Source organism: Ambystoma mexicanum, chromosome 3q, assembly GCF_040938575.1.
Source record: "Ambystoma mexicanum isolate Mex_15411 chromosome 3q, UKY_AmexF1_1, whole genome shotgun sequence".
NCBI classification, from domain to species: domain Eukaryota; kingdom Metazoa; phylum Chordata; class Amphibia; order Caudata; family Ambystomatidae; genus Ambystoma; species Ambystoma mexicanum.
Window position 1 is genome coordinate 1,296,424,627 of NC_090926.1, and position 27,969 is coordinate 1,296,452,595.

Consider the following 27,969-nt stretch of genomic DNA (forward strand, 5'->3'; position numbering starts at 1 on the left):
TTAGAAAGGTTGTCGGCTAAAAAAAAAAGAGGAGGAAGATAAGCATAAGTGTCTGCTTGATGAAATCCTACACCTAATCAAGCTCGAGAAGAAAACTGCGACTGGGTCCTTGGAAATCCTTAGAGAGGGGGAGAAGGCAAGTAGCCAGTTTGATGATACTCCCCTTTCGAAGACAGTCTTGGAAGAATTGAGAAGGCTTGCCCATGTTGTTGAAGAAGGCGAAGTGGTAGAAACTGTCCCCCACGTAAACAACCAGGAGGCCTTGCAAAGCGGGCAGGAAGTGTGCTCTGCTGAATGGCTGGTACCTGGTAAACAACTGTCAAAGGGAAGAAGAAAAGCAAAGAAAAAAGAAATGAGAAAAAAACAGTACAATGGCATTTCCAGTTACCCTTCGAAAACAAAAAAAAAGGTCAGCTAGATGTCCAAAAGACGAAAAATCCAAATGTGGAATCACCAGTAAGAAAAGAATTAAACTCTTTCGGAAAGATTCTCAAGGAAATGACCGAAAAATCTCGGTCACAACAAACGGAAACACGAAAGGTCACCAGGCAAAAAGTGGGAAACCCAAATGTGGCCTGATAAAAAAAAAAAAAAAAACAGAAGGGATCCAGAAAGTAATTGGGGCAGAAGTAAAGATTATGAGTGCAAGTGTTGGACTTCAGACAGATCCTGTATATCTTCAAGCAGCTCCATTAAAAACTTCATCTGCAGGAGCTACGAGTAATACAAGTCCAACTGGGAGAAGAGAAGTGAAAGGTGGGAGGAAATCAATCTTAAGCTGTCCATCACAGAAAGGCCCACCCTGGGCTCCAATATTTTCGGGAAACAAGAATGGAAGTGTTCCCAAAATACAACAGGCAACAACAGAAGTAACGTTAAAAATCGCACCAATCTTTCTAAAACGAGACATCAAGAAAAACATAAATATACCACTGTTGGATGAAGTTAAAAATGGACAGGGAAAGATGAAGGTATTGACCGAAGCATTGAAAGAAAAAGTTAAAGATCAGACAGAGAAGTTTTTACCACTTTGCACTTCAACCGGGGGCTTCTCAAAAATCAACAATTCCGCAAAAAAATTCCCTCCTATGAAGACTTCAAGTACCATCTCCAAATGGACAGATCCAAGATTCTTCAGCAGCTGGATATGAAAGCTAAAAGCAATCTGCCAGGAGCAGACTCATCGGTAGCAACCCTAAAATAGAATCCCACAAAAGTTAAGAAAGAATTGGAAATAATGGATTGGATTAAAACAGGGCTGGAAATGAGGCTTGTAAAACCAAAAAAACGGTTTCCTAGTAGTGGAAAAAAAACTGGGAGAACTGCCTAAATATCTGCTAAAACATCCAAGGAGCGAATCAAGATCTGTCTTTCTTAGGGCGCGCCTAAACTTAATTCATACAGGCGAGATTTTAAACATCAGAAGGCAAAGTCAGAATATAATATCGTTCTGTAAAATATGTGCAAACCAAAATAAGCAAAACCTGCACCATTTGCTTTTAGAATGTGAAGGAACTTGGGAAACCAGAGTTCTGTACTTTGGGAAATTTGTCCATAGATTGGAATGTTTGCATTCAGAGAACTTTTGGAATCGTTTGATCTCGGGGCAAAAGACAGCCCTGACGATCGCAGTGGGTCAGATTCTTTTAAAACTTGGCCTGATCCAAACAGGTGTTTGGCAGACTGGGACTAATGTTTCTTAAGAAAAACTGGCATAATTCAGTGGTAGAAATTTAATAACTGAGGAGGAGGTGTAGGTTTTTTTGGGGGAGGAAATTAAGGTATTCTTTTTTGTTTTCTTTTGTTTGTTTTCTTTCTTTAAAAGTTATGTCTTCTGTTTGGTAGAACTGTTAAAAAAAAAAAAACTGTAAACTCAATGTTGATTTTAAATTGGCAATAAGTTGGTTTTTAATATTTTGTAAAGATCTAATTTGATCCAAACAAATAAAAAAAAAAGAAAAACAAATAGAGCCCGCTACCAGCAAAGCACGCCCCTCTACATCTGCCCAAATCTCGGTGGTTGTGAAGCCCAGCCCTTTTCTGATGAGTATGCCTAATCCCTTTTTTCTCAAAGGCCCAAAACCCCAAAACTCTGACCACATTCGTACCCCTAGGAGTCTTCGTTCTTCCCCTCTGGCGTATTTTATTTCTTGTAAAAGGAGGACATTGAGTCTCGGCCTGCGGAATTCCCGGCATACCAAAGATCTTTTGGTTGGAGAATTGAGACCCTTGACATTTAGTGTTCCTACCCTAAGGAGGCCTCTCATCTGTGGGTCCGTACTAACTGCCATTTATAATCGCACATCTCATGTGACCTCTCAACAGAGATCGACAACCTAGCGATCTACTAATCAACCTTGTGTGCCCCAATTAATGACTTGATGAGGATTCTGTTCCTAACCCAACCCCTCCCGCTCCACTTCTCCCCCCGCCCCCATTCTCCATCCCCTGTTGATGGCGTCCGACCAAATTCAGTTAAAAACACTGATTCAGTACCAGACAACCAGTGGAGACAGTTAATTCAAGGACTCCCATCTATTAATACATTCTCAGTAACGCTTGAGCCCCCATTCCACGCTCCCACCCCCATCCCAGATAAAAACATTAACTCTTAGAAAAGATAGAAAATTCATTCACCACACAAGCTCGTCCAGAGGAGCTCACTCGTCTTCCCTCAGCAAGGAGCGTTCAAGTAAGCAGAGTCCTCCGCGCGCCCGGGCCGGGCAGGGTCCAGGCCATGAAGGACCCGACACATATTTCGCAGTCGCACCGCACACCCCTGGTATGCTCTGCATACCGAAGTTCCTCTTTCACCGTTGTCCAGGCAGAAGGGGGGAGTTTCACCCAGGTGGGGCTCCCCGCAAGGCTACTACCTAGAAGGGTGTATTCACAAGCGTCTTGTTTGTTTCGAAGATGAGCGGTAGCAAACTTTAGTAGGAAATTCAGTAAAGTATCCCCCAGACTCCGTTATCTCCTTCAGGTGAAATGTTGCCTCTCCGGAATGTCCTCGATCCCTTGACCCTTCTCCTCCTTGGCCCTTGGAGATGTCATTGTTTTCCACTTGGTCCTGCTTCTTCGTGGTCTCCACTATCTTCACGTGTCTCCAGAAGTTCTGAAGTACAGGTCCGAACCTCTTTTTCAGATCACAGCAGCACCTTCTTGCCTTCATGTTCAAAAGAAAGGGAGAAGGGATAGCCCCATCTATATCGGATCCCGTGTTCCTTGAGCCATTTTGTAAGAGGACCACACATTCGCCTCAATGCCAAGGTCAAGAAAAATAGGTCCTGAAAGATAGTGATTCATACTTCCCCAAGGGTGATCGATCCACTAGATTTGGCCTTTTCTAAGATTCTGGCCTTGTCCTGGTACCTGAGCAAGCAGGCAAGGACCGATCTCGGTCCACCTGCTGGTCTCCTGCTCTGTGCATTCTCTCCGTTTTTGGCTCCTCAATCTCCTCATTGGCGACCAATAGCTTAATTACATCATGGAGCGTCTTCCTAAGGTCTCCTTCTGTTTCACCATCTTGTTCCGTGATGTCGAAGAAGTGCAGATTGTTTCGTCTCTGGCGAGTTTCCAAATCGTCCATTTTAAGACCGAACTCTTCCTCTCTCAGCTCTATCTCAGCTATTCAGAGTTCCATTTGGGTTTCAAGAGTGTCTATGGAGGCTTGGTTATTCTCAACTCCTTCGAGTCTCTCTCCGATCTTATCCATTTTCTACGTGATATTATCAATCTTCCCGCCTATATTGGCCCCCATGTTCTTTATTTCACTCAGGAGCACTGCAATGTCTCCTTTGGTGGCTGCCGATTCCGTTCCGGAGGCTTCCATGATCGGAATACGAGAGTTCTCAACAGCAGGAGGGAACAGAGAGTGGGCAAACTTGGCTAGTTTTAGTTTTATGTCCATATACACACAAGTAGCTCTTCCACTGCCCTCTTAGGTTTACTGCTCTGTGGTGAGGGGAGTATTTCCTGCTCCCTTTTAATGAGGCTCGGGTAGAGGCAGTAGGTCGTCAATCGCAAGGAGGTGACAGTTAGAATCTGTTAGTCGCCTGGAAGGGTTGGTAGTAGGTCAACTGGGTATTCTCAGAGTCCGGGGGTCTCTGGAGGACCCCCTCAGTCCAACGAGGGCAAACAAGCAGGTTCCAGTACAGCCCGTCGGCTGAAGGAGGGCACACGCCCCATTTCCGGGGGCCCAACCCTTCAGAAGAGAAGGGTACTCGTTCTCATGACTTATGGACGGTGAGTGTGCTTTTAGTGGGGTTTTGATGTGGTCACAGTATTGTGCGGGAAAGCGCTTTGTGGGTGCTGACTTTGTTTAGTGGCTGAGGAGGTCTGCTTAATCTGCACATGGTGATGTTTTACTCAGGGGTGGTTACTGCGCAGAAGGAGGGTGTACCCCCCAGGGGTGTGATTTTCTGATTAATACTCTTGATGCAAGTCTCTATTCGCCTATTAGGGCTTCAAGGGTGGACCTTCTATTTGACAGTTGCTGTGGTTTTCAAAATTAAAACAATCTGAATCAGGTAATTTCAGAATGGTTCCAGAAGTGTATCTTAATGCATACTGCTCATTCGTGGCATGCACCTTTTCATCCGGTTCACTCCGTTTCTGATCTGTCAACCCCAGGGTGCACACTCTGGTCGGTACTAGTCAGGCAATGTTAGGTTCCTGGGTTCTGCTTCCCATTAAGAGTCTTTATAGGGGGTACACTTCATTCCACCCTTCAACTGCCCAGGGGCCAAGCTATTTCTCAAATGTACTCTTTTAGATGTGGTAGGTTTAGCCTGGGGTGCGACAAATGGAGAGGGTTGGTAGGGCGTTGCTCTGGGTCAGGCTCTCTTCACAGGGTGCTCAGGTGCATGAATAGTAAAAGTTTTTGATCAGTGCGCATATGAAAAAATCAATGGTAGTGGGGTGCCTGCACACCGGCTTTCTCTTTTTGCCAGTGCCCAACTCCGCGTGGCAGAGGGGCCAGGAGCCAAACCAGTGTTAAGGAGGCAGTCCTCACTTGAATCTTTATGATCTATGTGTTCGGCTTGTGTAGAAATTCGGGGGCGTGTGCAGGGACAAACAACCTCAGTCTGAATTTATACTATATCGTAGGAGTAGGGGCCAGCGCGGGAAGGACCCGACTGGGTCAGCAGCAGCTCTTCAGAGCTGTACATGAGGGCCCGAACCATAAGTCCGGTCTTTGGTGCGCAGCTGAGTCCCTAGTAGTGTTCTCCACTATTTACTTCACCGCGGGGCTCCGGTCGCCCCATTGCAAATCATAGCGTTGGAAGGGTGGAAGGAGGGCAGCAGGGGGAAGCGTCAGATGTATAAGTTTGGCTGCTCACATCCGGCACCTTGCTGGAGCGCTGCAACGGGGCCACGGTCCACCCGCAAACCGTTTCGTCCTCCTCTCCACCGGTGGGGCACGAAGCACCAGATGGAGGTTGGCTCCGGCGCAGAGGAGTCTGCTCCAACGGACACGTTCCCTGTTGGGTCGGAGTGTCGTTCACCACAGTTCACCCGATGCTCGGGGCACAGGCAGCGCCAGGGCCTTCATGCACATCCCAGCTCTGCTTTCGGCATGCGCCCTCGTTCCGGACCTCAGACAGAGGGGGCCCGCTCTCACACAGTGTTTCTCCTCGGATCCTGCACCGATTCACTCCGTTGTTGGAACGCCTGAAGGGAATTGATTCCTACATCTTGGTCACCATGATTTCCTGAGTGGGGGGATGCGCCAGAGGGGGCACAAGCCACTTATGGGACCACGGGGTGCGGAGCTCACGCATAGTGAGAGCTCATCTGCGCGCCCTCTGTTGGCCAAATCCGCTAATATTTTTGAATAGATATTAGCATTGATATTTAATAAGGAAATGGGCCTATGTGAGCCATTATCCCTAGGCTCTTTGCCTGGTCTGAGTACAAGGACAGTGATAGATTCCTCCATGGATGGGGTAACGGATCCCATCAGGCCAAAGGAGTTGAAAAGGGCTGTTAATGGGGCTACTAGTTGGGCACGGAATATTTTATAAAACCTGGTTGTGTATACGTCATGGCCCGGGGCTCTGGGTTTGAGGGACTTAATGGCTGCGGCTATCTCTTCACCTGGGATCGGAGCATCAAGGGTCTCCCTGACAGAGTCCTTGAGTGGGGGAAGTGCGGCACTTTGTAGGTACTCCAGTTGTTTTTCCTGATTCCATGATGATGCCGACATTACCTCAGATAGGTGGGCCGCCGCCAGTCGCAGTTTATCTTGTTCTGAAAATTAGACTCTGCCCTGGGGGTCTCAAAGTCACAATATGGTATTTCTTTTCTTTGCCTTGGCTAGCTTTTCCACTAACAGTATATTGGCTTTATTTTTTTTGGCGTAGTAGCCCTGCTTAGATTTAGCCAACAGATGCGCCATGTCCACTGCATAGTGGGCTTCCAACTTTTTCCGGGCCACTGGTAGAGTTTTTTGGGACTTTGGGGACCACCCTTTGCATTTCAGGTCGGCTTCAGCAGCTCTCTGGACTTCTTTTTCGAGATCCATTCGGATTTGTCACTTGTGTTTATGGAACGCCGCCCCATGAACAGTTAGTTCTCCCCGCACCACGGCTTTCATAGCGTCCCAGGTGTTAGCAGGGGAGGTGTTGTCGTTCAGATTTTCCATGAAAAAATTCTTGATCGCTTTTGCTATAGAGTCCCTTAAAGGCATAGGTCAAGGGGATACTGAAAAAAACGGCGTGTGATTCACAGTTTTACATACATTGTCATTGCAGCATACTGTAATGTCAGGAGCCGCCAGCAGTTCTGCCATGATGTAATGTAAAGCATCTAGCGTGCGTACTTGCATGCACACTGTACAGTATCAGTATACCCATGACCTATAGTCAGATACGTGGTAGTTTTACCTCAGTAGTCCTAATATTATTTTTTAAACACTCACATACGGATATATTGTCTCCAGTTCTAATGGAGACTCGATGGTTATCTGCATTTTCACCCTTTGTTATTCTGACTCTCCCCATTCGCAACAAGGAGACTCGCGACTATGTAATCTCTTTATACTAACCAGATAATACAGTATGAGAGCGGCTGTTTTGAAATCCCACTGCCCGGTCCATGAGGTGACTATCACTACCAGGTGAGTCATTTATCTCTTCCCTTTACTATTGATTACTGTACCTCTACTCTCTATTGTATTCTTCCTCATTTAGAGTGACACTATTTTTTCATTAAACAGGTAGGACTTCACCACTACATTTGGCCCTATGACCTAGCGAGACAAGGTCAGTACCCTATAGGTCTATGTAGAGTAATATATACTTTTACTTCAAAATAGCTCAACTAAAATAGTATATTTACTATTCCTTAGGCTAACACATGAACACTAAAACCACACCTTGAAATTATCATGAAACAATACGCTCCCTGCCATGAAGGATTATTCATCCGAAACGCATTGGCATTGATTTGATCTGAGAGGAGCTTGTTGGATTACACTCTCTGACATTCTATGTTATCAAATGGATGTACAATATGATTGCAACTTGTAATATAGTTGTTAAGCTATGTGAATGCACCTTTTGGATTTGACTGCAGAATCTACTACCTCAGTATGTCTTTGGATGACACTAACTGCTCACGGATGGTTATGCTAGTCATAAATATGAACCTCTACATTATTCTGTACTGAAGTTTGATCCTCATTGTAGGCTTTACTTATTTTGTTATCACAAATACATTTCTGTTATACAGAAATGGTCTTTGATATTGTTTTTTGTCAAATTAAGAGAAGTTGGATACTGTGAATTATTTACCATTACAGTCTATCATGAGAAGCCCTTGCATTGGCACCTTCTGATTGCTTTAGTCCAAAGGGTGACCTGGGATTTTATGTCCCTCAAGGAGTGCATCGTAGGGTTACCGATTAGCAACAACCAGTTATGTTTTGGGCACCCTTGGGGCCGGTCTAGGTCCCAAGGGAACAAGCACTTTCCTGGACGCCATCAGCAGATGCAGGCAGCCTCATTCCTGCTCCTTGGAGACACAGCTCCCTCGCCACGCTGCAGCCCATCACCTCCAGCCCTCAGCTCCTGTCAGCGTCTGCATCTTGGTTCCTCTAGTCCAGACAGCATACCCAGCTTGCTTCCTCTCTTGAAAAACACCACACCTTTTTATAGTTGTGAAAACGGTCAAGTGGAGTCAGGTGTGAGTGATAATCAGTGGGACAGTTTAAGTTCTTTCCATATAATATGATATGCCATTTATAACGTGTCTGTACACAAGTGGCGCGACAAGACAAGGAGGGGGAATGAAAGGGAGGACAAAATAACAATCTAACTAGGCCTTGTGTCATTCAGATCGCGCAAGTGTGGGGAAGGGGAGAAGTGCCAGGGCAGAGTGGAAGGGGGAAGTGCAATTAACTCACAAGTGCAGCCAGCGGATGTCTCATAAGTGCAGAGAGAAGGGACTGTAGGGTTGCCGGTACAGACCCTTAAGTGCTGGGGAGCCCGAAGGCAGTGCGAGGGCAACTGGGCATGCAGGAGCCTGGCCCTGAGTTCAGAGGGTGACCAGTGCGCAGGGCTGTCAGTTGCATCAGCAAGGGAGAGGAAGAGACACAACAGAAGCGCAAAGGAAGGTCTTGAGTTGGTTCCGGAACCAGAGGTGGTTCTGCACAAGTTTGGGAGAGGCAGGGAGGATGTTCATAGGAAGGTCCCAGCCGAGGAGATCTATTTGCCCCAACTCTCTGCTTGGAGAAGCGTCTGTCCCTCAGAGAGTTGGAGTTGGATGAGCGGCGAGCTCAAGAAGTAAGATGTTTTGGAAGAGAAGGTTGGAGGTGGAGCGGTCCCAGGCACCAGAAAGCCTTGTGGACGAAGCAGAGGGTCTTGAAATTGATCGTTGCAGCCATGGGGAGCCGGTGAAGAGATTTCAGAGCTAGAGAGATACGATCCCTGCGCTTCAGGCCAAGGACAAGTGTTGCAGTCCTTTTCTGGATAAGTTGTAGAGGTCGAAGAGTAGAGGCAGGAAGATTTAGAAAGAGGCTGTTGCAATGGTCCAGCCTAGAGAGGACCAGGGCTTTGGAGACAGTGAGCTTCAGGGGAAAAGTAAGAAAACGAAGAATACCTCGGAGAATATAGTCCGTTTCCCTTGCACTCCCCATGTTGTTCCTATGGGAAATCCTCATTGACCTTAGTTGCATCTTCCTCGTCTCAGTGTTTGTTGGAAATGGGGAGGGGGAAATGGGGTGTGATTAAAAATACCCCTTAAAGGCTGAGGGAGAGTGGGTTTGGACTTTGTTCAGTACTAGATGTTGGGATTGGTTGGGGCCTGTTAAGGTGAGTCTGTGATGTTTTCCATCTTTCTTTATTTGGATTGTTTGGGTAGGAGTAATACCGGGGTGTTAGTTCTAAAGAGGAAAAGGATGGGTTTACAGCATATCCTCTGGGTTTTGCAGACACGGAGACAAGGTCAGTGTCAAGGGTTGTGAAAGGGTTTGGTCTCCCTAAATGTCGAAAAAGTTTGATCTTCCCTTTTCTTGAGGAAGGGACTTGGTTGATAATATGCCATGAACAAAGAGGGAGGGTGGGATGTATTGGGGCAAGAACGGGGGAATACCATACCTCGCCTACGTACGCTCTCCCTGCAGTCCCCAAGGACCCCTCTGCCCAGGTGAACCTCCCTCGCTTGTCTGCCCCCAGTGTTGGGATCCAAGAGTGATGGCCCTTCCCAGGCCCCCTGAACAACGGGGGAATACTTGTGAGAACGCCCTCAGGTTTCTTACACTTGTCTATTCGTTTACTATTCTCTCTGGCCTCTTGTGACTCTATTGCTCCTACTCTTCCCTCTTTGCATTGGCTTCCTTTATGTTCTGGCCTTAAATTCAATTTCCTCTGTTTAGTTTTTTAGTCTATCCACAATCTCTCCCCAACATATTTGACTTCTTTTGTGTCTTTCTTTTCCCCTCCTCATCTCCTCTGCTCCCACTCCCAATTTTTCTGTTTCTCCGCCTCCTTGTGCTCAATCACGTTTCTGCTCTTATGTCTTCTAATCTTACACTCTATCTACTCTCTATCTAACTGGCTTTTTATATTTCCTCATTACCCATGCTTGAAGTTCCGTTTTCCGATGTCTGGCATTTTGGTGTAAAGCGCGATGCTGTCACTGTTCTCGCTCCCGCTCAAGCTACTTGTTGTAATTTCTCTGCCCAGTTTCTGCCCTCACCTGCGATTCTAATGCTCTTTCGCTCGCTTTTTCCAGGCAATCCACGGTTTTCGCGAAATAGAGAAGTCCCAGTGGACGGAGCAGAATGCCAAGATCCTACAGCGGGTGCGAGATGTGGCATTTCCCCCGGGCGTGCCTCAACTCTCCTTGGTGCATGTTCTGGATCTGAAGGCGGACGGCTATATCAAGCCACACATCGATAGCGTAAAGGTGAAGGCAAAGCTAGTTTCCAGTCGCGGGAAGGTGGGAGGGTGTGATCCAGATATTAATTACAGTCCTGGGGATCCACAACCTTCCTGTCTCTGACCCCTAGTCTTACTCTCTATGCTGGGTGTGCTGTGCTAAAGCTGAGATTGTGGCAGTTCTCCCTCTCTCCCTCCCTCCCTCCCTCCCAGTCTCTCCCTCTGTAAACAAAGCATTGGATAGTTACGCTTGCTGGGTCTCTTATGCAACATCCCCATTATGATCGGTATCCCTACAAAATATCCCCGCCAAAAATATCGCCGTACACATGGCTGTTTGTCTCGCCATATGTGATATTTTTGGGGGGGGGGATAATTTGTGGGAGCGGGGGTTGCAGGGGTGTCCCCCACACATTTTAAAATAATGCGGGATTGTCCCCCGCAGGGTCCATGGGTCAATATCGCTGCAAAAATATGGCAATATTTTTGTATCGCAATATTTTTGCAGGGATATTAACACATGGAAGCTTACGATGCCACCTGATCCAATCTTTTTGGCTGTAATACAGCTATGGAATTCATTGTGGTAAATACACCATAGTGGGAATTGCTTGGGTCTAGCTGAGCAGCCTAAAGCTTGGCAAAGTGATGACCTGTACAAGGCCAGTCACAGACTCCCTGCTCGGCGGTAAGTTGGTTGGAGCAAACCAAGCCATTCCATTTTATTGCAGGTGGAACATATGTGTAGGTTCAGAATCACTTGTGCATTAAACCATGAAATAGTGTGAGCAGGTAGTGAAGAAAGAGAAGTCACTAAGCATTTATGTTAAGGGATGTGGTTGTTGGTGAAGTGCAGAGTTGTAGGCTGGTCTCTGGGTACTGTGGTTGTGGGTGGAGCGCAGAGTTGTATACTGGTCTCTGGGGACTATAGTTGTGGGTGGAGCGCAGAGTTGTAGACTGGTCTCTGGGGTTCTACGTCATTTAATCGCGGGACTTTTCATCGCTACATTTTTTTAACCCCTCCCCAAAAACAAACGCAGAGTTTTTTCAAAATAAATTCGCGATAAAAAAACCCTGCGATCAAAAGTCCCGCGATCAAAGGACGGTATACCGTCTCTGGGGACTATAGTTATGGGTGGAGTGCAGAGTTGTAGACTGGTCTCTGGGGACTGTGGTTGTGGGTGGAGTGCAGAGTTGTAGACTGGTCTCTGGGGACTGTGGGTTTGGGTGGAGCGCAGAGTTGTATACTGGTCTCTGGGAACTGTGGTGGTGGGTGGAGCACAGAGTTGTAGACTGGTCTCTGGGGACTGTGGTTGTGAGTGGAGCGCAGAGTTGTATACTGGTCGCTGGGGACTGTGTTGTGGGTGGAGCGAAGACTTGTAAACTGGTCTCTGGGGACTGTGGTTTTGAGTGGATCGCAGAGTTGTAGACTGGTCTCTGGGGTTCTACGTCATTTAATCGCGGGACTTTTCATCGCTACATTTTTTTAACCCCTCCCCAAAAACAAACGCAGAGTTTTTTCAAAATAAATTCGCGATAAAAAAACCCTGCGATCAAAAGTCCCGCGATCAAAGGACGGTATACCGTCTCTGGGGACTATAGTTATGGGTGGAGTGCAGAGTTGTAGACTGGTCTCTGGGGACTGTGGTTGTGGGTGGAGTGCAGAGTTGTAGACTGGTCTCTGGGGACTGTGGGTTTGGGTGGAGCGCAGAGTTGTATACTGGTCTCTGGGAACTGTGGTGGTGGGTGGAGCACAGAGTTGTATACTGGTCTCTGAGAACTGTGGTTGTGGGTGGAGCGCAGAGTTGTAGGCGGGTCTCTGCAGACTGTGGTGGTGGGTGGAGCGCAGAGTTGTAGACTGGTCTCTGGGGACTGTGGTTGTGAGTGGAGCGCACAGTTGTATACTGGTCTCTGGGGACTGTGGTTGTGGGTGGAGCGCAGAGTTGTAGACTGGTCTCTGGGGACTGTGGTTGTGGGTGGAGCGCAGTTATAGACTGGTCGCTGGGGACTGTGTTGTGGGTGGAGCGAAGACTTGTAAACTGGTCTCTGGGGACTGTGGTTGTGGGTGGAGCGCAGAGTTGTAGACTGGTCTCTGGGGACTGTGGTTGTGGGTGGAGCGCAGTTATAGACTGGTCGCTGGGGACTGTGTTGTGGGTGGAGCGAAGACTTGTAAACTGGTCTCTGGGGACTGTGGTTTTGAGTGGATCGCAGAGTTGTAGACTGGTCTCCAGGGAAGTGGGATCAAATATGAAGGTTATGCCACATTGTTTTGTGGGGTGTTTCCCTTGAGGTTGGAGGTGGTGGTTTGTTGCAGAGGTAGAGTGCTGGGGTGTGGGGTGTACCCCACCTCATGCGAAGGGTGTTGAAGAGGTGAGTGAGTAATAACAAGTGTGACTTCTGATGTTATGGCAGCCTCTTGGAACTAGGTTTAGGAAGGGGTGGTTGGGGAGTTAGGAGGAGTTATAAATCCTGACTTGAGATTCTGGGTGAGTTGGAAATGTAGGTTTTGTGTTGCCATATGGGACTGGGGTGTAATACTCTAGTATACTAAAAAATGTCATCCTAGGTGAAGGAATGCAACGTGGCATAGTGATAGAACAGATTATAGCGGTTAGCCTGCAGTGGGTACTATTTAAGCATTCAATCTATTGCTGTGTGTCGTTGCTGTATGGAGTGTAAGGTGTAAAGAGGAGTATAAAGAGGGTGTGGGTGGGAGGTATGTGTCTTAGAACTGCGTTATGTTATGGTTGATGCTGTGTTTTTTGGCTGACCTGTGTTGCTAAGAGTTGTGACTAGGGATGGGTTGTAGTATTACGCGCTGGTGGCACTTGAGAAGAGGCTGTGTAAGTGAGCTTGGCCGGTGTCCTGCATAGAGGATTCCCAGGCGGTGACCCCCTCCCATGTGGCCAGGAGACGGCAGCCGCGACCTCATCCTGACCCTGGGCATGGCTATATGACGGAAGATCACATGGGAGGAGAAAACTACCTGGGAGATGTCATGACTTCATTGGGCGAAACCCGGCATCTCCCCCATTTTCATGAGGAAGACCCTATCATAATACCCAAGATCTTATACCATGAGGAAGACAGACTAATACCTGAGACCCTAATAGCATATTGTCAACTGCTGGTTCCCCTAGTAGAAGAAGTAAAGAAACCTCTTCATATATTTCTGGTCAAACATCCATCTATGACACAAGTGCAGAAAGCTCCAACACAACACCTTTTCTTTCTGAAATACCTTTACGAGTAAAATCACCAAGTAGAACTGTTCAAATATCATGTGTCCAATGTCACTTATCGCCTTCAACTCCCAGAATTACCCAAGTGCTGAGACGAGGAAGATGCAGGAGTTTGAACAAGGAACCAAGAGCTTGAAACACAATATGCAGTCTGTTTTTCTGAGGCACCTGTGGGTGGGACATTTAAACTTCGCGAGTGTACTATCCAGAGAGGCAGTGGGCTACTGTCCTAAGGCTCACAGGCGTGGAGATCACATACAGGTGTGTCGGAGCACTGAAGACCACCACATCAGAGGGAGATATGCTGTGCCGGAGAGCAGAGGGCCGAGGAAACGCTGGGAGCTGCGAGAGAAGTCCTGGGCGCTCGGCAGGCCGAGAAGGCTGCATTCTCCATTCCGGTTCCTGAAGGGAAGCCGGCGAGTGACTGCAGAGCCAGGAAGGAAACCGGAAGCGCATCTGCATATTCCAGTGTCGAAAGCCTCTTGAAAGCAACACGCTGCAGAAGCGGGAACTGGACCGGAGACGCTGGATATCACGTGACTTGGTATTTATAACACGCCTTTACACAAGTGTTTCTAGGTGCCATTAAGATCTGTGAGTCTACCCGAAGCCAGTGGGGACCTCGGGGCGTTCCGGAGACCAAGCCAATCGCAATCTGAACGTAATACCATTATTAACGCTGGGAGATGATTGTTTGAATTCAGAAAAGGCAAAGTATAGTCCCCAATGAGCTATGGATGCATGAAGTGCAGGTGTGGGGCAAATCTTGAGAAAACCTTACCGCAATCATATATCCCAAGCCAAGAGCAATACGTACAGTATTGGTGATACAGAGAGGCTGTGAAACACATGTGAAGCCTAGGCAAAGCACGACATCAGGCAATTGAATTACTTGAGAAGCCCAGGCAAAGCACGACACCAGGCAATTGAAACAGATACGCCCTGGAAGGGGAGCATACCAGGCAAGTGAGAACCACAGGTGAAGACCTGGCAGGCGAGTACACCAGGCAGTTGATGTTGCATAAAGAAACCTGGCATGGGAGTGTACCAGGCAATTATAAAAACTTCCAGGGATGTTAAAGAAAGAGTGTTTTTCTGAACCAAGGAAAGATTGTGTTAAAGAAAGACTGTTACAGACAGGAACCGTGTGAACCAAGGCAAGATACAAAGGGACTGTTAGTAAAAGAGCCATCCTACTTAGGAATCCAGGGGAAGGGGTCCACCTTCTGGATCCAAGGGCTTCCCCCTTTGAGAGCATGTGTGTTGGAACTGTTCTTTCTTCGCTTGTGAACACTTTTTGGCAGTATCAAGTTGAAGATATTTTTTTACACATTTGTATTGCTTTTTTGTAGTGTGAGGGTCAGGATACACATTTGTATTGCTTTTTTGTAGTGTGAGGGTCAGGATACACATTTGTATTGCTTTTTTTTGTAGTGTGAGGGTCAGGATATGATGATTTGGACACAAGGACGGCTTTTCAGTTATTGGCATCCTGACGCAGACAGACTTCTTAGTCTTGGTTTATAGATATGGAAACTCCCCTAGAGCATAGGGTCAGAGAGGTGTTTTTCCACCCATTTTTCATTTAATAAATATCTTTGACAAAAACATGACAACCTTGTGTCCAGCTCTCATTCCTGACTCTCGCGATCATTGTAGGGGGAAGCTGTAGTCATGCTGTTTCTCATGCTTCTTCATTTACCCTTTCACCTCTCAGTTTTGCGGAAGCACCATTGCTGGCCTGAGCCTGCTGTCTTCCAGCGTGATGCGACTTGTCAGCGAGCAGAACAAGGATGACTGGGCTGACCTCCTGCTTGAAAGACGCTCCCTGTATATACTCGGGTAAGCGCCTGGGTGGCGAATATACATATACATTCTTGGGTGAGAGCCTGGCCAAGGATTGTACCTGCACATCCTCCTCCTTTTGGGGGAATGCCCCTGCATATCCTTCTAAGACCCTGGGTGGGAAATGTCCCTGCATATCCTCCTGATAAGACCCTGGGTGGGGAATTGTCCATGCATGTTCTCCTGGTAAGAGTCTGGGTGGGGAATGTCCCTGCATATCCTCCTTATAAGAGCCTGGGCGGAGAAAGTACTTGCATATCCTCCTGGTAAGAGCCTGGGTGGGGAATGTACCTGCATATCCTCCTTATAAGAGCCTGGGCGGAGAAAGTACCTGCAAATTCTCCTGGTAAGAGCCTGGGTGGGGAATTTACCTGCATATTCTCCTGGTAAGAGCCTGGGTGGGGAATTTACTTGCATATTCTCCTGGTAAGAGCCTGGGTGGGGAATGTCCGTGCATATTCTCCTGGTAAGAGCCTGGGTGGGGAATGTCCCTGCATATCCTCCTGATAAGACCCTGGATGGGGAATGTAGCTGCATAGCCTCCTGATAAGACCCTGGGTGGGGAATGTACCTGCATAGCCTTCTGATAAGGCCCTGGGTGGGGAATGTAACTGCATAGCCTCCTGATAAGACACTGGGTGGGGAAATGTACCTGCATATCCTCCTGATAAGACCCTGGGTGGGGAATTTCCGTGCATATTCTCCTGGTAAAAGCCTGGGTGGGGAATGTCCCTGCATATCCTCCTGATAAGACCCTGGGTGGGGAATGTCCCTGCATCTCCTCCTGATAAGACCCTGGGTGGGGAATGTCCCTGCATATCCTCCTGATAAGACCCTGGGTGGGGAATGTCCCTGCATCTCCTCCTGATAAGACCCTGGGTGGGGAATGTACCTGCATATCCTCCTGATAAGGGAATGTCCCTGCATCTCCTCCTGATAAGACCCTGGGTGGGGAATGTACCTGCATATCCTCCTGATAAGACCCTGGGTGGGGAATGTCTGTGCATATTCTCCTGGTAAGAACATGGCATGTATGGGTAATGTACCTGTATATCCTCAGGCAAGAACCTGGGTTGATAATGCACCTGCATATCCCAAGGTAAGCGTCTGACTGTGGAATGTACCTGTACATCCTGTGGTAAGTGCCTGGGTGGATAAAGTGTCTGCATAGCTTGAAATAAGAGCCTGGGTGAGGAATGTGGCTGCATAACCTCCTGTAAGAGTTTGGCTATGAAGTGTACCGAGGCGTCCTAAATTAGGAACCTGGTTGGGGATTATACATATACATGTACATTTTCAGATGAGAGCCTGGCCAAGGGATGTGCCTGCACGTCCTCTAGTAAGATGGGTGGGGAATGTCCCTGCATATTGTCCTGGTAAGAGCCTGGGTGGGGAATGTGCCTGCACGTCCTCTAGTAAGATGGGTGGAGAGTGTATCTGTACATTCACCTGGTAAGAGCATGGGTGGGGAATGTGCCTGCACGTCCTCTAGTAAGATGGGTGGAGAATGTATCTGTACATTCTCCTGGTAAGAGCATGGGTGGGGAATGTGCCTGCACGTCCTCTAGTAAGATGGGTGGAGAGTGTATCTGTACATTCTCCTGGTAAGAGCCTGGGTGGGGAATGTGCCTGCACGTCCTCTAGTAAGATGGGTGGAGAGTGTATCTGTACATTCTCCTGGTAAGAGCATGGGTGGGGAATGTGCCTGCACGTCCTCTAGTAAGATGGGTGGAGAGTGTATCTGTACATTCACCTGGTAAGAGCATGGGTGGGGAATGTGCCTGCACGTCCTCTAGTAAGATGGGTGGAGAGTGTATCTGTACATTCTCCTGGTAAGAGCATGGGTGGGGAATGTGCCTGCACGTCCTCTAGTAAGATGGGTGGAGAGTGTATCTGTACATTCTCCTGGTAAGAGCATGGGTGGGGAATGTGCCTGCACGTCCTCTAGTAAGATGGGTGGAGAGTGTATCTGTACATTCTCCTGGTAAGAGCCTGGGTGGGGAATGTGCCTGCACGTCCTCTAGTAAGATGGGTGGAGAGTGTATCTGTACATTCTCCTGGTAAGAGCCTGGGTGGGGAATGTGCCTGCACGTCCTCTAGTAAGATGGGTGGAGAGTGTATCTGTACATTCTCCTGGTAAGAGCATGGGTGGGGAATGTGCCTGCACGTCCTCTAGTAAGATGGGTGGAGAGTGTATCTGTACATTCTCCTGGTAAGAGCCTGGGTGGGGAATGTGCCTGCACGTCCTCTAGTAAGATGGGTGGAGAGTGTATCTGTACATTCTCCTGGTAAGAGCCTGGGTGGGGAATGTGCCTGCACGTCCTCTAGTAAGATGGGTGGAGAGTGTATCTGTACATTCTCCTGGTAAGAGCATGGGTGGGGAATGTGCCTGCACGTCCTCTAGTAAGATGGGTGGAGAGTGTATCTGTACATTCACCTGGTAAGAGCATGGGTGGGGAATGTGCCTGCACGTCCTCTAGTAAGATGGGTGGAGAATGTATCTGTACATTCTCCTGGTAAGAGCATGGGTGGGGAATGTGCCTGCACGTCCTCTAGTAAGATGGGTGGAGAGTGTATCTGTACATTCTCCTGGTAAGAGCATGGGTGGGGAATGTGCCTACACGTCCTCTAGTAAGATGGGTGGAGAATGTATCTGTACATTCTCCTGGTAAGAGCATGGGTGGGGAATGTGCCTGCACGTCCTCTAGTAAGATGGGTGGAGAATGTATCTGTACATTCTCCTGGTAAGAGCATGGGTGGGGAATGTGCCTGCACGTCCTCTAGTAAGATGGGTGGAGAGTGTATCTGTACATTCTCCTGGTAAGAGCATGGGTGGGGAATGTGCCTGCACGTCCTCTAGTAAGATGGGTGGAGAGTGTATCTGTACATTCTCCTGGTAAGAGCATGGGTGGGGAATGTGCCTGCACGTCCTCTAGTAAGATGGGTGGAGAGTGTATCTGTACATTCTCCTGGTAAGAGCATGGGTGGGGAATGTGCCTGCACGTCCTCTAGTAAGATGGGTGGAGAGTGTATCTGTACATTCTCCTGGTAAGAGCATGGGTGGGGAATGTGCCTGCACGTCCTCTAGTAAGATGGGTGGAGAGTGTATCTGTACATTCTCCTGGTAAGAGCATGGGTGGGGAATGTGCCTGCACGTCCTCTAGTAAGATGGGTGGAGAGTGTATCTGTACATTCTCCTGGTAAGAGCATGGGTGGGGAATGTGCCTGCACGTCCTCTAGTAAGATGGGTGGAGAGTGTATCTGTACATTCTCCTGGTAAGAGCATGGGTGGGGAATGTGCCTGCACGTCCTCTAGTAAGATGGGTGGAGAGTGTATCTGTACATTCTCCTGGTAAGAGCATGGGTGGGGAATGTGCCTGCACGTCCTCTAGTAAGATGGGTGGAGAGTGTATCTGTACATTCTCCTGGTAAGAGCATGGGTGGGGAATGTGCCTGCACGTCCTCTAGTAAGATGGGTGGAGAGTGTATCTGTACATTCTCCTGGTAAGAGCCTGGGTGGGGAATGTGCCTGCACGTCCTCTAGTAAGATGGGTGGACAGTGTATCTGTACATTCTCCTGGTAAGAGCCTGGGTGGGGAATGTGCCTGCACGTCCTCTAGTAAGATGGGTGGAGAGTGTATCTGTACATTCTCCTGGTAAGAGCCTGGGTGGGGAATGTGCCTGCACGTCCTCTAGTAAGATGGGTGGAGAGTGTATCTGTACATTCTCCTGGTAAGAGCATGGGTGGGGAATGTGCCTGCACGTCCTCTAGTAAGATGGGTGGAGAGTGTATCTGTACATTCTCCTGGTAAGAGCCTGGGTGGGGAATGTGCCTGCACGTCCTCTAGTAAGATGGGTGGAGAGTGTATCTGTACATTCTCCTGGTAAGAGCCTGGGTGGGGAATGTGCCTGCACGTCCTCTAGTAAGATGGGTGGGGAATGTGCCTGCACATTGTCCTGGTAAGAGCCTGGGTGGGGAATGTGCCTGCACGTCCTCTAGTAAGATGGGTGGAGAGTGTATCTGTACATTCTCCTGGTAAGAGCCTGGGTGGGGAATGTGCCTGCACGTCCTCTAGTAAGATGGGTGGAGAGTGTATCTGTACATTCTCCTGGTAAGAGCCTGGGTGGGGAATGTGCCTGCACGTCCTCTAGTAAGATGGGTGGAGAGTATCTGTACATTCACCTGGTAAGAGCCTGGGTGGGGAATGTGCCTGCACGTCCTCTAGTAAGATGGGTGGAGAGTGTATCTGTACATTCTCCTGGTAAGAGCCTGGGTGGGGAATGTGCCTGCACGTCCTCTTGCAAGCTCTGGGCTGTGGAAAGTACTTGGACGTCCTTGGGGAAGAACCTGGTTGGAGATTATACATGTACGCTATTAGGTGAGAGCCTGGCCGAGGAAAGTTCCTGCACGTCCTCTGATAGGATCGGTTGGGAATGTACCTGCATATACACTGGTAAGAGATATCCTGGAGCAGATTGCTACATGTATATCTTTGAGTAAGACCCTGGCTTGGAGCAGTGAGTATACATGTTTATCCTCTGGTAAGACCCAGGCTTGGGTGGAGAATATACCTGTGTGTCCTTTCATGAGAGCCTGGCTTGGACAGCCAGTGTACCTTGCTGTTCTCTGGTAAGCGCCATGCTAATACAGAAAGTAGGTCTTTGGGCATGAGCCCATGTGGAGATGGCATCTATATCTTCGGGGTAGGACGCAGGCACTGACATACTCCTTGTTTAATTCTCGGCCTGGGTGTAGACTGTAGTTGTTCCTCTGGTAAGAAATAAAGTGTACGCTGTAACTGCACATCCTTTGCTAGTAGCGGAGAGCAGTGTATGTTAAGTCTTCAGAAGGTTTTGAGTTTGGGGTGACTGCAGCCTGCTGGTGTCATGTGAGATGGGGCACATATCGCACCCTCATACAGTATATCGGGCGCTCTGACATTGCTATGAGGTGGATAGATCCCATCACTGGTTTAGGACGTGTGACAAACCCAAGGTGTTTGTTCCCTAGGGAGGTGAGCCCGAAATGCTTAACACCCCCTACGGGATGTGAAATCCCCAGATATGGATATGTTATCCCTCCTTCCCCCCCCAAACCCTAATAACGTGTGTTGGCCATGTGGGAGCTGAAATGTATAATAATGTAGAACATCCTATTATAATGGCTGGTTTGGTTTCTGACCTCAGTTATCCACAATCCTCTCTTGAAACAGCAGAGCAGTGGATGGCCCAGCCCCCTGAATGAGCATCAGATAAAGAGCCAATCTGAAGTGGCGAGAGAACCCCACAGAGCCTGAGAGAGCTGGGACCCTCCTCATGAGAGGTGTGGCAAGGCACCATGAGAGTATACCAGGGGTGCAGTCCGCACAGGATGTCTGCGCTGCGGACAGTTTGCAGCACCCACCAGGCAAGGAACTGGAAGGGCACGGCCCAGACGAGTGAGGGGGAGTGAGTACCTACTGAGAGACCGGCGTTCTGTGAATCCAGCAGGAATCGGAGCCAGCTAAGCCTTGACGCAGAACCCAGTTGACGAGTTGCAAAGCATCTCTGCGTCAGATGGACTCAGGAACCATCCCGGCGAGCACCACACAGAAGACAAAAGTATGCAGTGGCTCAGAGGAACTGGGGGGTGGGCTTGAGGCCCAATGAAGGAGAATATTGAGGAACCCCAAGACAGGGAGAATACCAAGAAACCACAAGGCTGGGTGAGCCCAAAGAAACCACAAGGCGGCAGAATACAGAGAAACCCTAAGGCGGGGTGAGCCCAAATAGACCTAAGGCGGGGTGATAATCGAGAAACCCCAAGCGGGGTGAGAACAGAGAGACCCCAGAGAGGGGGATGAGGAGGAGACACGCCCTGTAGTGGGAATATGAGCAAGATGCCCCTGAGTGGGATCAAGAGACTGAGACCAACCACGGCATATGGGAAAATAACCAAGGCAAGAGAGACTGAAAGAATCCTGGACTAGAAAGGAGAAAGACCTTTGGGAATGAAAGAGACTGAAAAGAAACTAGGTGTATGTTTGGGACTGCGCACCAAGGTGTGGAGCCTATGGTAAAGAGACACCAGGGTGGGGGGTCAGGATCCAACCCCCGTCCCTCTATTCAGGCAGCGGCCAACAGTTGTATTTGTTTGCTTTGTGTTTGTCTTTGTAGAACTTGGGTTAGAGTAGGATTCTGGTCCCAGGACATCCTGACAAGCAGCCTTTTACATATTTCTTTGTAGAATAGGGCACCTGACCTTAGGCATAGGGTTAGCTTAAGTGTTGTCTCTATTAAAGAATAAAGAACCATTTAGATAACATGCCGTTGTGTCTGTCTCCTGATTCTGACCTACCACTGATCACACCTAACACTGGTAGCGCATATTGTGTGATCTATATCCTGCGGGATAAGATCTTACGCGCCTGCAATATATCACTGGGTCCTTCTTGGCAGGGGGGGGGTGTAATCCCCCTTTGGGGAAAGCTCTTTAGTAGGCCAGCTGTATGTTGCAATCGGTCTCCTGCCCTGTGAGAGGTTGGAGGAGGCTGGGTATGCCTGTGTCCTAGGCTGCATGCTGTATACTTCACTAGCAGCCATTGACGAACCACCAGTACCATCCTGTACTCATGTCTCTTCTTTCTGTCTTTCCGCAGTGGCAGAGCTCGCTACGAATTTACACACGAGATCTTGAAGGATGAAGACTCCGTTTATAACGGGGAGCGGGTCCCCCGAGAGCGACGCATTTCTGTGATTTGCCGGAACCTGCCAGACAAGGGGACGCCCTATGCTTTGGGGACACCGCCAGAGAATATAGATCCTGCCAGCAGGCTTTAGCAGAACCCTGGGGTACCAAGATCGTACAGACAAACAGATGACAATGGTTCTCTGGAGTGCCGCTCCTTGCCTGAAAGCACAGATTCTTTGAGACCATGTGGGCAAGAAAACAGTTTGATCGACTTTGAACCTTGTCAACCAGCCGCAGAAATGTGTAGAACGGAAAGGTGTGTTTTTCTGCACCGACACCTGGATATGTCCCCTCTCCCCGACTTCTAGTATGTCACAGACAGGTTCTTTGCCATCAGTCCCATGAGTCATGCCTTTCTTACCACCTAGGTTTCATTCCCATGAACTTTTGACCTTTCTGACGCATGAACAAGGTTCTAACAGCAGACTGTATAAATTAGTCCAGGCATAAGTGCATCTTTAATAAATAAATAAGTTATGAATCCATAAATGACTTTCATCATACTGTACATGGCTGGCGCGGAGAGACCGGACAGGAACACACACTGCAGACCCCTGTGATGCTTCACCTGAAGGCCCAGCTGCATGGCGAGGGGGCTTTTAGGAGGGTGGGCCAGCTCAGAGTTTCCAGATAGGGGGCCGCAGGCACGCAGCCTACTATCTGTCTAGGAGAGGGCTCGCCATTGTGACTGATGTTCAGATCGTTCTGCTCTTGCCAGGTGCCCATGAACTGCTGGCCTTTCACCTATTTCCACCAAGTCCTACATTTAAGGGCAAATGGTCCTCGATGCGCAGGGGCCATGTAAACGATACTGCTGTCTCTTCAGAAGACTTTATTGAAGTCTTTTAATCTGTCCCACTTTCCCAGCATCATCACTCTTGGCCACATATCAAGGTATGTCCTTCCTGTTTGGGATCACAAACAGTCTTGCCTGTTGGAGTCATGGAGCAATGAGAACGCTTGGATCCAGGAGCAGTCCGGATCTCTACGGTCTCTCGGAGTCCCAGAGCACTGTGGCCTGTTGGGGTCTGCAAGCATTCGGGGGCTGTTTTCCACTCAGCCCACACAGCCACATGCAGAAGCAGAAAGCTTCTCCACCTTGTGCCACTGGTGGCTGTCGTCAAGGAAGGCCACGTCCTCATAGTGCAGGGGGCGGCAGCAGGGGTTGCTGAAGATCTTGTCCTCTATGAGGGCTGGGATATCGCTCTTCTGTAGCAGTACGGACAGTGTCAGGTCATGGTTGGTGCGTGCCCGTGGGCAGTTTCCGCCACAGAATTTGAACGGGATGGTCTCCTCCGATTCGTATCCCAAGCCCAGGTCCTTCACCCGCAGCGTAAGGCTCTTCAGCCGACACTCACGGTCCTGGCGGCCGCTGGACAGTCTGCGCTTCTGGCGGGTCCTGGCCACCGCTGCAACCAGCTCAGCCACGACAGAGGGCTGGGGATCTCCCATCTGCATGTGATGCTCTGGAAGACACAGAGAAAGAGTTTATTAACTTAATAAATAAAAGTGCACTTTGCTGATGAATGGTTCAGAGCTCAGAATTTTGTAATAACGTTGGGCATGTCTTCTTCCCTCTGTGGATCGAGGCACAGCCTCCCTCAGGGATTGAGGCATGGCATGCCCTGCAGAATGAAGTGGGGTGTTACCTGGGGGCTGTGGCGTGGCATGGCCTGGGGGCAGCAGCACAGTGTGCCCTGGGGATCATTTCACGTCATGCTCTGGGGAACATGGTACCCCCCCTGGGGATGGCGAGGGAGGCACTGCGTGCCCTGGGGGTTACAGCATGGTGTGCTTTAGGACTTGTATGGTGGACACAGGACAGCCAAAGCACAGAAGAGGGGGCTCAGCAAATCAGTACTTGGCTGCCCCACTATATACGTTGTTTCGCAGAAGCCCTCCCCAAACGCAATCACTTTTTCATACGAAGATAGTCTTCATTTACAGTCTCACCCAAAAGATATTAGCTCAGTAAAAACCAAGCAATGCGAATGTATCCCCCAGTTCAGTGCATTATGTGGTCATGTTAGTCAGCTCCTTCTCTGCCTTTCTGCTGCAATGGAGCTTCCTGGTTGAAGTCTGTGCAAGGAGGTCTCAGCACAGCCTTGCAGGGAAGGCAAGGGGCTGACTGCCTCTCCTGGTCCAGGACACTTCTAAAGAGACTGAGCTCCTCTCCCCTCCTATCAGCAGGCCATCCTACCTCAGGGCTGTCTACCAGTGGTTGTCTAATTAGGAATATAATAGACACTTATCTGGATGCTTGGATCTTCTCCCCATCCACAAGTGCAGCCTGCCGCTGTAGTCTGCAACGGTGTGGCTGCCTTTCTCTATGTGCCGGTGCTGCTGCACTCCCGAAGCATACAGCGGACCATTGAGTCCAATACATTTCTCTTCGGTACGGATGTCTGAACCTGGCCTCTCCGATGGGCCTGCTGACCCTAATGCTCCTTGAATTGGTCTCTGCCTACGCCCGACTGTTCACTGACCCTAGAGCCTAGTCGCTACCCTACTCCTGCACAGCTCCAAAAGGAGAAAGAAGTGCGCACAGTGTAAAGAGAGGGAGTGGACTCTACCATACCAGGCAGGACCTCACACCCTTCAAAGGTTCAAACAAAGTGCCAATTCAGGGGAACTACCAGATTCTCCATCGCCTAGTATAGCATGGCATTACTGGCCGATCCCAACACAGCATTCCCTGGAAAACACCCCCTGGCATTCATGGGGAATCCCAGATTGGTATTCCCCAAGGGCTGCACTGAAGGTCTACTTGGGAATTGTGCCACCACATTCCCTGAAATTCCCTGTTGAGAGCCTACAAAGCTGCTCCAAAACCTGTTCCCATCCAACCCTGTTGAGATGAGGGCATGATATGATATGGCATTTATAATGCCCCTATACACAAGTGTTTCAAGGCGCGACGAGGCAAAAGAGGGAGCACAAAGGGAGAACAGACAACAATCCTACTAGGCCAGGTGTCATTCAGATTGTGCAAGTGCATGGGATGGGGGGAGGGACAGTGCATGGGATGGGGGGAAGGACAGTGCATGGGATGGGGGGAGGGACAGTGCATGGGATGGGGGGAGGGACAGTGCATGGGATGGGGGGAGGGATAGTGCAGTACATGGGGGAATAGAGAAATAGCAATAAGTAAGATAACGGCCAGCAAGTGACAAGTGCAGGGGTAAGTGCTGACATCAGGTGTCTAGTGCTGCTAGGGGGACTGCAGGGACACAGAAACAGTCCCCAAGTGTGGGGGTTGCCAGACGGGCAGTGCAGGAGTGTGAGACTGGTGGGGGAGGACCTGGGCCCGAGATCAGAGGGTGTCCAGATAACCAGTGCAGTTCAGGTTACAGACAGGAGGTCAGCAGGGGAGGAGAAAAAGCAGAAGCAAAGAGAAAGGTTTTGAGGTGCTTCCGGAACCGGGGATGGTTCTCCCCAAGTTTCTGGGAGGCTGTTCCAGAGGGAGGCCCCATTCGAAGAAAGTGATCTACCACCAACTCGTTGCTTGGAGAAGCGACTGACCCTGAGGCGGATGAGCGAAGAGCTCAAGAAGGAATTGTGTTGGGGCTGCAGACAGTGCCGTCCATGGGTACAGTCAGTATCAAACCCTACACAGCAAGAAAGTTATTGTGCAGGAGTATATTGAAAATGAGGCCTCAAGTGAATCATAAAAGATGCCCACTTTGTATTGGATAAAATGTAGAAAGCCGGAAATCTCATGCCATCAGCGATTTGTCTCCCATCGGGTCTTCCATGCCTTCCGGGGTGAAGTGAGCAGACGGACATTCACAGGGACAGGTGTTGGCCAGGCAGAAGCCCCTCCGTAGCCCGTGGTCTGTACGCTACCAGAGCACCTTTGGGAACGCGTATTGAGTCAGTGGTGCCAGCAGAGCCACTTGGTTTATCGTAAACTGGGTCCTTCCTCTGGCCCAGTGGTCGGGATCTGCACTGGTTTTGGAAAGATGTATAATCGTACAGGGCGAGGAGCGCGTTCAGTAAAATTAACTGTATTTGGGATTTTGGCCATCCCATTTGAACACTATAGTGTGACTCTGCCCTTTCCCCCAAGGCATTCACACCACCCCAGACACCCCCCCCCCGCACCCCCCCCCTGAAGCCTCCCCGCCCCCCACTGTGTGGGGTGCTCAACATCTTTGAGTTTGAATAGATTCGGCTCATGCTTAGTTGACAGAAATTCAAAATGATTTAAAGGAATTGTAGAAACCAAGTCTTCATTATTTATTAATAGGGTATTTATTGAGTTCAAACAGAGTACTTTACAAGTCATACGAGAAGTACATGGCAGGGGAAACAGGTTGCACGGGATCCATATAAAGGAACAGGGGGACTGACGCTAGGGGCAGGGCAGATAATTAGGCAACAAAGGATCTACAAGCAACCAGGGGAGGATTGGATCAGATCGCTCAGCCTCAATTTAAGTGGAGACTGGAGGACGTGTGGACCTTGGTGTAAAGTAAGAGCCATTGGAGAGTCTTGAGCTTCGTCCTGAAATCTAGAAGCGAGGAGGTTGGGGGGGGGACGCCTGGAGTTGACAGGAGGTTACAGACATAGACGGAGTAGGCCTGCCTTCTGGTTCTTTCCTTCCTGCACTGATGGAGTTCAAGTCTGCACATGTCCTGGCTTCTGGTGGATCGTAGGCCTCTGTAGATTTCAAAAAGGTAGTTTCGGGACTTCAGGGCAATGGTCTGCAGATGATGCAACATGATTTGAAGGTGATACATACTTGCAGCGGGAGCCAGTGCAGTTTGATGACTGTTGGGTTATGTGGTTGAATTTGCAGAGTCCTTTGAGTCATGCTACAGCAAATAAGAGATCTCTCATTGTTGCCAGTGAGGTGGCTGGACGCCTTCTAGGAGGGAACTGCAACCACCCAGGTGGGAGAGGGCCAAAGCTTAGACAGCAGATCTCGGGTTGTTTTCTGGGATGAAAAGCTTGATTTTCTGCAGGACGTAAAGTAGGTACCAATCGTTTGCTTCTTGCTTGCTATGTGCTCCTTGGAGGTGAGGTGCCTGTCGATGTCAAAACCAAGGGACTGGTGGTAAGAAGCCCTCAAGGTTCATAGCACGGAGCCAGGCCTCGATGTCAAGGGTGTTCAGTGTTGTTGGTCAGTATTCAGTCTTGGAGGAGTTAAGCTTCAGGTAAACACTGAACATCCAGGACTGGATCAATGTGAGGCAGGACTCGAGCCTGTGGACTTCCTCTGTAGGGGAGACCTTGAGGTAGAGCTGCGTGGCAATCTGCGTATTGGTGGATGTGGATGTTGTGTGGGGCCAGGAGGATTGTGAGTGGTTCCATGTAAAGGGTAAAGATCAAGGGAGAGAGGATGGATCCTTGCAGGACTCCACATGGGATGGGTAGAGTTGGTGATCTGCAGGAATCCATTTAGACACATTGATGGCGTTTAGCAAGCTAGGATTCGAAGCAGCTCAGGACGGTCCACCTGATCCCCATGCAGCTATGTAGAAGGGTGGTGAGTGTCTGGTTGTCTACTGTCTTGTATGCAACTGAGGGGTTGAGGAGAAAAAAGGAAGCAAGGATCGCCATCATCGAGTAGCACAGTACCTTTGGAGAGAGGGGGATTTTTATTCGTCTGGCAGGTATTGTTGAAAGAGCAACTTTTTTAGTGCTTTGTGGACCCTGTGGGGGGGGGGCAGGGAGGGGTTATGGTGGCATTTCAAGCATCTGCTGGGATTGGGTTCTATTTGGTAGAAGTGTGGCAGGAGAAGGGCTGCTTTTCTCTTTGCGCGCCAGC

The 27,969-nt window shown here is 49.1% G+C and overlaps 1 protein-coding gene across 1 annotated transcript in view; it reads left to right on the plus strand.

Moving 5' to 3' along the window:
• Positions 1–22,685, plus strand: part of ALKBH7 (alkB homolog 7) — a 141,477-nt gene extending 118,792 nt beyond the window's left edge. Inside the window, exons 2-4 of the mRNA XM_069604405.1 lie at positions 10,234–10,407; positions 15,339–15,463; positions 22,105–22,685. Of these exons, the coding sequence (XP_069460506.1) occupies positions 10,234–10,407; positions 15,339–15,463; positions 22,105–22,285 (480 nt within the window). The 3' untranslated portion in view covers positions 22,286–22,685. The remainder of the gene's footprint in view (positions 1–10,233; positions 10,408–15,338; positions 15,464–22,104) is intronic.
• The last annotated feature ends 5,284 nt before the right edge of the window (positions 22,686–27,969 follow it).